This window comes from Mirounga angustirostris, unplaced genomic scaffold, assembly GCF_029215605.1.
Source record: "Mirounga angustirostris isolate CCGP_5_RB_7025 unplaced genomic scaffold, mMirAng1.0.hap1 SCAF_12, whole genome shotgun sequence".
NCBI classification, from domain to species: domain Eukaryota; kingdom Metazoa; phylum Chordata; class Mammalia; order Carnivora; family Phocidae; genus Mirounga; species Mirounga angustirostris.
Window position 1 is genome coordinate 13,740,576 of NW_026991720.1, and position 10,339 is coordinate 13,750,914.

The 10,339-nt window shown below is 49.4% G+C and overlaps 1 protein-coding gene across 6 annotated transcripts in view; it reads left to right on the forward strand.

Annotated features, from left to right (window-relative positions):
* The window catches only part of DENND2A (DENN domain containing 2A), a 97,266-nt gene extending 89,244 nt beyond the window's left edge, over window positions 1-8,022 (forward strand). For all 6 annotated transcript variants that reach the window (XR_010406340.1, XR_010406341.1, XM_045864177.3 and 3 more), the window contains 4 exons: window positions 4,152-4,269; window positions 4,645-4,890; window positions 6,721-6,807; window positions 7,689-8,022. Coding sequence is in view for 4 of the 6 variants with exons in the window: in XM_045864177.3 (XP_045720133.2) it covers window positions 4,152-4,269; window positions 4,645-4,890; window positions 6,721-6,807; window positions 7,689-7,720 (483 nt within the window). In the remaining 2 variants the exon portion in view is untranslated. The remainder of the gene's footprint in view (window positions 1-4,151; window positions 4,270-4,644; window positions 4,891-6,720; window positions 6,808-7,688) is intronic.
* Window positions 8,023-10,339: the final 2,317 nt, after the last annotated feature.

The following is a 10,339-nucleotide window of genomic DNA, read 5'->3' on the forward strand; positions in this document are numbered from 1 at the left end:
AGAAAGAGAAAGAAAGAAACACAGTTGGCCCTTAAACAACACAGGGGTTAGGGGTGCCCACCCCCTTCACAGTTAAAAATCTGTGCATAATTTTTGACTTACCAGCAACTTAGTTACCAATAGCCTACTGTTGGTCAAAAGCATTACTGATGACAGTCAATTAACACATATTTTGTATGTTATAGGTATTATATGCCATATTCTTACAATAAATTAAGCTAGAGAAAAGAAAATATCATCAAGAAAATCATAAGGAAGAGAAAATACACTTATAGGACTGTAGTGGACTTATTGAAAAAAAAAAAATCTGCCAATAACTGGCCCTGCGCAGTTCAAATCTGTGTTGTTTAAGGGTCAATGTGTATGTGTGTGTGTGTGTGTGTGCCTCTAGAAAAAATTGAAAGGTGGGACTCCTGGGTGGCTCAGTTGGTTAAGCGTCTGCCTTCGGCTCTGGTCATGATCCCGGGGTCCTGGGATCGAGCCCTGCATGGGGCTCCCTGCTCGGCGGGAAGCCTGCTTCTCCCTCTCCCACTCCCCCTGCTTGTGTTCCCTCTCTCGCTATGTCTCTCTCTGTCAAATAAATAAATAAAATCTTAAAAAAATAGATTTTATTATTGAGAGAGAGAGTGAGAGAGGACATGAGAGAGAGAGACAGAGAGAAAGAGCAGGTGCGTGCACGCAAGCAAGGGGGAGGGGCAGAAGGAGAAGCAGACACCCCGCTCAGCAGCACCCCAAGACCATGACCAGAGCCAAAGGCAGATGCTTAACCAACTGAGCCACCCAGGCTCCCTACATATTTCTTTTCTTTTTTTTTTTTTTAAGATTTTATTTATTTATTTGACAGCGAGAGAGGGAACACAAGCAGGGGGAGTAGGAGAGGGAGAAGCAGGCTTCCTGCCAAGCAGGGAGCCTGATGCAGGGCTCAATCCCAGGACCCTGGGATCATGACCTGAGCTAAAGGCAGACACTTAACGACTGAGCCACCCAGGCGCCCCTACACATTTATTTTCTTGTTATCGCTTGCCAAAGAGGGCTAAATCCTAACGGATCTTGCAAAGAATCATTACAGAAAGGTTTTCCAGGCATTCCCATGGATTGCTTTTAAACTTGGAGTTGCCATACTGCTGAAAAGTTCTGTCATGTTAATGTTTTGTTTTGTTCTGTTTTGAATCATTACTTCTGTCTACTTGCCCTTCCCCAGGGCCCGCCTGCTCCAAGGTCCATGATCACACTGGTCATCTGCCCTGACCAGAGTCCCTGAATAACACTAGCCATCCTACGGGGTGGGGGCAGTGGGGCACATATGTTGACAATCCACTAGGTGCCAAGCACTTTTACAAAGTAATTGTACTGCATTTAATTTTTCACCCAGCTTTATTGAAATATTACTGACATATAACATATATGAGTTTACGATGTACAACATGATGATATACTGTGAAATGATTATCACAATAAGTTTAGTTGACACTTCTTTCCCCTCAGATAATTCATTACCTTTTTTGTGTGTGTGCTGATAGCATTTGAGACCTACTCTTTTAACAACTTTCAAGTATACAATAGAGTATTGTTAACTATAGTCACCATGCTGTGCGTAGGATTCCCAGAACCCATTTATCTTATAACCTGAAGTCTGTACCCTTTGACCACACTTACCCATTTCCCCCACCCCCTAGCTCCTGGCAACCACCATTCTACTCTAATTCTATGAATCCAGCTTTTTTTAGATTTCACATATAAGTGAGAACATACAGTATTTGTATTTCTCTGACTCATTTCACTAAGCATAATGCCCTCAAGGTCCATCCATGTTGTCATAAAAGGCAAGATTTCCTTCTTTTTTATAACTAATATTCCATTATATGTGTATATACATTCCATTGTGTGTATGTACGTACACACACACACACACACACGCAATCTTACTTTCTTTATTCATTCACCCATGCATGAACACTTAGGTTGTTCATATATCTTGGCCTTTGTGAATGGTTCTGCAATGAGCAGGGGGGTGCAGATACCTCTTCAAGATAGTGATTTCAGGGGGCGCCTGGGTGGCTCAGTTGGTTAAGCGACTGCCTTTGGCTCAGGTCATGATCCTGGAGTCCTGGGATCTAGTTCTGCATCGGGCTCCCGGCTCAGTGGGGAGCCTGCTTCTCCCTCTGACCCTACCCCCCTCTCATGTACTCTCTGTCTCTCTCATTCTCTTTGTCTCAAATAAATAAATAAAATCTTAAAAAAAAAAAAAAAAGTGATTTCAGGGTGGCTCAGTCAGTTAAGTGTCCAACTCTTGATTTCGGCTCAGGTCCTGATCTCAGGGTTGTGAGATCAAGCCCCACGTCAGGCTCCAAGCTGGGCATGGAGCCTGCTTAAGATTCTCTCCCTCCCCCGGGGCACCTGGGTGGCTCAGTCGGTTAAGCGGCTGCCTTCAGCTCAGGTCATGATCCTGGGGTCCTGGGATCGAGCCCCACGTCCGGCTCCCTGCTCAGTGGGAGCCTGCTTCTCCCTCTCCCTCTGCCTGCCGCTCTGCCTACTTGTGCTCTCTCTCTCTATCTCTCTGTCAAATAAATAAATAAAAATCTTTAAAAAAAAAAAGAAAAGATTCTCTCCCTCCCCCTCTGCCCCTCCCCCCTGCTCACGCTCATGCTCTTTCTCTAAAAACGAAAGAAAGAAAGATGGTAACTTCATTTCCTTCAGATATATACCCGGAAGTGGAATTACTGAATCACATGGTAGATGAACCTCCATACTGTTTTCCATAGCGGCTGCACTCATTCACATTCCCACCAGCAGAGCCTAAGTGTACAACTGTTACTGATCATTTTTTTTCACTGTACAGAAGCTTTTTAGTGTGATGTAGTCCTTGTTTATTTTTGCTTTTGTTGCTTGTAGCTTTTGGTGTCATATCCAAAAAGCACTGCCAAGACCAATGTCAAGGAACTTCCCTGTTTATTTTTAGTAGTTTTAGTTTCAGGTCTTATCTTTAAGTCTTTAATCCATTTCATGTTAATTTTTGTGAGTGGTGTAAGATAGGGGTCCAATGTCATACCTTTGCATGAATTTCCTGGCACCGTTTATTGAAAAGGCCATCATTTCCTCCATTGAATTCTTAGCTCCTTTGTCAAATATTTGTTGACCATATACACACAGGTTGATTTCTGGGCTCTTGATTCTGTTCCATTGGTCTGTGTGTCTGTTTTCATGCCACTACCAGACTGTTTTGATTACTACAGCTTTGTTAATAAAGCTTGAAATCGGGAATTGTGATGCCTCCAGCTTTGTTCTTTTTTCTCAGGACCGCTTTGGCTATTCAGTGTCTTTTGTGGTTCCATGTGAATTTTAGGATTTTTTCTATTTCTATAAAAAATGCCATTGCAGTCTTGGTAGGGATTGCACTGAATCTATAGATGGCTTTGGGTAAAATGGACATTTTAACAATATTGATTTTTCCAATCCATGAATACAGAATATCTTTCCATTTCTTTATATCTTTTTCAAATTCTTTCATCCATGTCTTCTATAGCCCATTTAATCTTCACAATGAAGTAGATATTGATTGGTACCCCCATTTTACAAGTGGGGAAACTGAGGCTCATATTGCTTGTAAAAAGTGGAATCAAGAGGAGCACCTGGCTGGCTCAGTTGGAAGAGCATGCAACTCTTAATCTCAGGGTTGGGAGTTTGAGCCCCAGGTGGGGTGTAGAGCTTACTTAAATAAATAAAACTTAAAAAAAAAAAAAAAAAGAAAAACCACGTGGAATCAAGATTCAAACCTCAGATCTCTATCTCTAAATCATGTTTCTTGGGCGCCTGGGTGGCTCAGTCGGTTGAGTGTCTGCCTTCGGCTCAGGTCATGATCCCAGGTCCTGGGATCGAGCCCAGCATTGGGGCTCCCTGCTCAGTGGGGAGCCTGCTTCTCCCTCTCCCTCTGCCGCTCACCCTGCTTGTGTTTGCTCTCTCTCTCTGTCAAATATATAAATAAAATCTTTAAAAAAAATAAAAATGAGAAAATAAATCATGTTTCTCTCACTAATCCAAAAACTGTGCCGGGATTGCCCTGCAGTGTATCCAGTGTGACCTGCGGTCCAGGATGCCGCTCTCATCCCCAGAGGCACTGGGGCAGCGGCCCACCTGCTCTCTCTGCTTTACAGATGGATGACGAGGATTCCATCCTCCCCAGGAAGCTTCAGGTGGCCCTGGAGCACATTCTGGAGCAGAGGAATGACCTGGCTAGTGACCAGGATGAAGGGCCCCCAGACTGCAAGCACGGTAAGAGCTCAGCCGCCTCCATCTCCCTCTTCCATCATTAGAGTCGGGCAGCAAGTGGGGAGGTGACCAGCCCTTCCATGTGGCATTGAGTTAAATAGGAAGAGTGGCCAGAGGGGTGTGCAAGGAGAGAAACTGGGTGTGTAACCCCTTGATCTGGATCTCTTGCTAGCAATGAATCGTGAGAAAATTTTTCCCACCTCCCCCAGTTTGGCCCTAAAATACCCAATTAAAGGGGAGAAAGAAATGGCTTCGTCCCTCTGGGTAACCTTTGTCAGGGAGAATGATGATCCGCTCTAGTCCTTACTTGCGCCCGCCGGGCTGTCTCAGGCTCTGCGTCCGCCCTCACCGGTGCCGGCCCTTCCCCACTTTGCTCAGGCCCCGAGTCCAGCCCCTTGAATGAGGTGGTGTCCGAAGCCTTCGTCCGCTTCTTCGTGGAGATCGTGGGCCACTACTCCCTGTTCCTGACGGCGGGCGAGCGCGAGGAGAGGACCCTGCAGCGAGAGGCCTTCCGCAAAGCCGTCTCCTCCAAGAGCCTCCGCCGCTTCCTGGAGGTTTTCATGGAGACCCAGACCTTTCGGGGCTTCATCCAGGAGCGGGAGCTGCGCCGGCAGGATGCCAAAGGTTAGGGGGCACCTTCCGTGCCGGGGGCCGAGGCAGCTAGAGAGGCCCTGGCCGGCAGAGGCCGAGGAGCGGGGTGGAAGGTCGTGGGGCCCGGGCGCAGGTGGGAGGGGCAGCGCGGCCTCCTCCGGGAACGCTCCGTCTTGGCGCCTCGGAGCTGGTCACACTGCCCCAGCGTCTGCCTGTCTGCTCTGGCCATCTCTTTCCCCGCTCACATCCTCTCCCAGAACCACGTTCCAGGTTTGGGCGGTGGGTTCTCCTTGTGTTCCATCTTTCCAACTTGATGAAACTCTCCTGAACATGCTTTCCTGCCTCTCGCTGGCCCCTCTTCTCCTTTTCCTCAGGCCTCTCCTCCCTTCTGCCCTGCTTTCCTCCCAGTCTCCCGAGGTGTGGCACCAGCAGGCAGGAGCCACCTGGGGTGGGACAGGGGGAAGGAGGCTGGCCGTGCCCCCCACTTTGTGTGAGCGCCTCCTCACATTCAGCCCGATCGGCCGCAACACCGGAGGGAGGACAGCAGAGACTCCCCAGCTTGGGGAGCTTGTGGGTCATCTCACCATGGAGCCTGGCCTCCTGCACTCTCTCTCCTCCCTCTCCCTGTCCCCTCTGGCTGGGTTCCATCAAACTTCCAGGGCTGAGGAGGGGGAGTATGTGAGGGAGGACCGAATCACTCCCCTCTCTTTCTTGCATCGTCCTAAGTCCTTTTGGGAATCGGAAAGCTAGAAACGTTGGTAAAGACAGTCACTGGTGGGAATTAGACCTGGGTGGGGGAGAGACACCGCGGAGAAGCCGGTCCGGTGAAGACGGAGGGCAGCGAGGGTCCTGGGACAGCCTCTGGCCCCAGGCTTCCGTGTCCTCTGGTGCTGTGATGGCCCAGCCTGGGTGAAGGAACCAAAGCCCCACATGCCTGGAGCTCTTTGCAAAGTAAAGACAGAGACTGGTATTCTGATGAGTGGTATCTGTTTGTTTTTTTTTTAAAGATTTTATTTATTTATTTGAGAGAGAGAAGGAGATAGAGAGCATGAGAGGGGGGAGGGTCAGAGGGAGAAGCAGACTCCCCGCCAAGCAGGGAGCCCGATGCGGGACTCGATCCCGGGACTCCAGGATCATGCCCTGAGCCGAAGGCAGTTGCTTAACCAACTGAGCCACCCAGGCGCCCTGATGAGTGGTATCTGAAGAGACAAAAGGAAATTGATTAGTGTCTGAGTCACTCCTGACGACAGGATTCCTTGAAATAGAAGCTCTGCTAACCAGATTATCTGCTTACAGATCACTGTTTGATAGAAAGGTCGAGACACAAAAGCTTAAAAGTGGCATGGGAGGCTCCTCTGTCCAGGGAAGATCAGTGAGAGAGGAAGACAATGCCTGAGGCTCACACCTTGAGGCTAGAGGTGAGGGCCTCTGAGGTGGCCTGTCCGGCCTTCCTGAGCCCACAGATGGCACACGGTTTCCCTGGAAGCGAAACCACTTGGCCGATGTTCCTCTTAGGGGAGAGTATGAGGAAAGGGGAGACTACAGGAGTCCGAAAGCCAGGGTGGGCTGTTTCATCTTCGAAACCACGTGCCTGGCACAGTATAGACACTTGGAAGGTGTTTGTTGAATAAAAATAGGATTTCACGTACGATCTAGTTTAACAGCCTCCCGAAGATAGTTATTGCACAAGGTTGGGCAATTATAAGGGCAATAAAAACCCTTATAAACCTTATGATTCAGAGAATGTTTATAGGAGCAGCTCGTCTCAGAAGCAAGGTTTCTTTTTTATGGCAGTAAGGAAATGGAGATGTTTAGAAGAGAGAGAGAAGGAACTAAAATGGCTGGGATTTCTCTTGCTAACAGGTCTGTTTGAGGTCCGAGCCCAAGAGTACCTGGAAACACTCCCCAGTGGAGAACACAGTGGTGTCAATAAGTTCCTGAAGGGACTCGGTAAGGCCCGGCGGTCTCGGTCCCCATCACCAGCCTTGGGTCCCCCGAGTCTCGAGTCTCGGCCGGTTCCCTCCCCTGGGGCGGGTGCCAAATAATGCAGAGCTCGCTGCACTGTGGCCTCGTAGGCTCCTGTTCTGATCTGGCCCCAGAGGATAGACAAGGGAAACAAAGCACCCCTCCCTGCCTCACCGGCCCCTGGGCCGTCCTGCTCTGTTCCTCACTCTTCTCTCCCACACTCTTCAGTCTTCTGGGGAACTGAGCTTAGGAAGCATGAGGGGAACCGAAGAAGGGTGTCTGGTAGTGAAGACCTGGAGCAGCCTCCAAATTAGTGGAAATGTAAGAATTACAAGGTCGTTGGGGCGCCAGGCTGGCTCGGTCCATGGAACGCGCCACTCTCGATCTCAGGGGTTGTGAGTTCAAGCCCCATGTTAGGTATAGAGATTACTTAAAAAAATAAGTAAAAATTAAAAGACAAAAACCAAAAGAATTAGAAGGACCTTGGTTTACTCGAGGGTGATAAGGCGCCCAGGAGGAGCTGCAAGTGGGCCACACTGTGCCTTCCTTCCGCAGGACGGCTGGTTTCCTGGGGAGGCCCTCCTACCCGCCCGTGCTGCCAGGGGTTTTCTCCTCCTGTGGCTCCTCAAGGACATGTTACATTCGGTGCTCCCTGTGTCAGCGTGTCAGGAGCAAACACTCCTGACACGCTTCCTTTCAAAACTCCCCACATCTGAGGAAGGTCCCTTTGCGTTGGGGAGCTTGCGTGAGGAGAGGCTCCAGAGGTGGCCTGGGAGGCCACAATCATCCCCACCACGTCCGGGATGAAAAGGGCACGATTTCACTTTTGTCTGCCTGGTGACATGTTCTCCTTCTCTTTTTTTTAGGCAATAAAATGAAGTTTCTCCACAAGAAATAACCTCCAGCCCAGCCTCAAGGGACAACTTCCTCCTGGTTACAACCACATTTTTTACAGAAACAGCCCTGGTGGCCTTTCTGGAACGCTGGGTCCTGGTTGTGCGGGGTAAAGGCCGGGATGGTTTCAGGCTGCCGCAGGGCCTCCCCAGGACCCAGGGCCCGGCAGGGGCTGCTCCCGCAGAACAGCCCTGGAAAGGGGACCTGCGACCAGGCATGGCAGCAACTTCCAGATGGATTGTTTGGGTTGTTGGGTTTGGGATTTTTTCTATTTTTTACTCTTAGGTATTAAAAGAAAGAAAAGTGTTTGGGTTTTCTTTTTATTATGCCAGGGCTAAGAAAACTCTCTCGTGCCCTATGCCATGGTGCCCTGGTTCATCCTGCCTGGCGGCTGCGCTCTGACCCCCAGAAGAGAGGAGGAAGGGGAGGGCAGGAGCGGTGACCAGGGACCGGAAAACAAGGCGCCCCTCTGGGTGGAGCTGGGGACAGATGCAGGTGTTAGGGGAGGAGGGCAGTGGCGGTCCTAGGGTACTCGTGCTCACAGGTGACAGGTGTCCTCGGGGAATGGACTGGCCTGTGTGTGGAATGTGCTTGCCTGGAGCATGAAGGAAGGAGCGCGAGCACCGCAGACATTTGGCTTCCTGGGCTGAGCTGCACGTCCAGGCCGGCCGGGGACGCCACCTGGTGGCCGAGGCCGTTGGTCGTGCTCCCCACTCCTCTGGGCCCAAATGGACCCGACACTTCCCGATGGCCTTTTTTCTCTTCGAAGCCATAGAACCATCCACTGCCCGAGCAGTCCATGACTTTCAGAGGGACACAGAAAAAGAGATCTCCTCATGGGATCTGTTAATAAAATATTCTTGGGGTCCTTAAAACATGTAATCCACAGCTTTGACCCTACTTCCATTTATATTGTAGGGAATGTTTCCCATCTCATTGTAGGGACCCAGATCAGCATATGTGGAGGGGCTTGTGGTGTTGATGTTTACAAGAGGGGTCATCAGAACTTCGGGGCTAGCTTCATCAGACTCATGCGCCAGCTAGGCGGCTTGCCTTCTCGGGACCAGAAGCAGAGCGGTGGGGGTAAAGCCTGCACCCCAAGTCCTGTCCTGCAAAGGTCACAGTGAGGATGCAGGAAGAGAAGGCAGGCAGCGCAGGCAAGTTCTGAAGCAGGCCTCAGGGCCACCAGTGGGCCGACCCGCTGCTTGCACATCGCACGAGCAGACCCCCTCTGGATGGCAGCAGCGGTCCGACAAAAACACACAAAAGGGATGTGCTCTGACCTTGGCAGTGGCCCAAGGATCTGTGCCACTTGGCAGAGATTCTCACCTTCAGGGAGTGGGGAGCAAGGGGTCTAATAAGGAAGAAAAAAAAAGAAGAACGAGGAAAATGAAGCGGTTGATCTCTATCATTCTACATTAGAGGTTCTTAACTGGAGTCATGGATGACGCCCTTCTGCCCACAAGTTACAGCCAAGACTTGGTGTGTCCATTTGTGTTTTAAGAGAGGATCCACGGTTTGTATCAGATTCTCAAGGGGGTCCAAGGTTGGAACCAGGCTATGCATCACAATTAGCCTGGGTAGGTACGTGTGGTTGGGGTTGAGCGGGGGAGACGGAAGGGGAATCTCTGAGTGGTGGGGTCTCAGGAATTTGTACCTTACAAGCTCCTCAGAGTAGTTAATGTTATGAATACCAGTATTCTGCCCAGAGATGATCACTTTTAATATTTTGGAATATACCTTCTTTTCTAACTTATTTCATATTGTTTACTTAACACCTCCAAGTGAATAAATATACATCTTTGTCAACATTTCTAATGACTGTGTAACATTCTGTTTTATAAATGTATTAGAAATCAGTTTACCAATCTTCTACTCCTATGCATGCAAGCTATTTCCAGGTTTGTTTGTTTTTTTTAGATTTGTTTATTTATTTATTAGAGAGAGAGCATGAGAGGGGGAAGGGTCAGAGGGAGAAGCAGACTCTCCGCCGAGCAGGGAGCCCGATGTGGGACTCGATCCCAGGACTCCAGGATCATGACCTGAGCCGAAGGCAGTCGCTTAACCAACTGAGCCACCCAGGCGCCCCAAGCTAGTTCCAGTTTTTAATATCATAAAGAGCATTGAGAAAAGCATCTTTGTATAAATGCCTTATTTTCATTTTTGCTTGAAGTACAATATACATACAGAAGAGTTCTCAGATCATGAGTATACAGCGTCACAGACTTTTGCAAATGACCACATCCGTGTAAGCAGCACTCAAGTCAAAAAGAAACCATCATCAGACCCTGGAGAGCCCTCCGACCCACCTTCCCAGCATTCCTCCCATCCGGCCCTGGCCTTGCTTACGTTTAAACTAAATCAACTGAAAAGTTGTCAACAACTTGCAAAGTGGTAAATTAGGCTGGGCAGGGTCAGAGGCAAGAGAAACAAAGCAGAGTTGTAATCTGAGCTCACGGTTTAGGGCAGATTCTGGATGGATAACACGGTTTGGGTTCAGAAACGAAGTGTGGCTCTAAGGCCTGGGTGGGCTGGACCAGATCACCGCCACCCAGCCTCTGTGTCTTGCTGCACATGGAGCATCTATCCAAGAACCCAGTCCTCTAATGCCAATAAAAGGCAT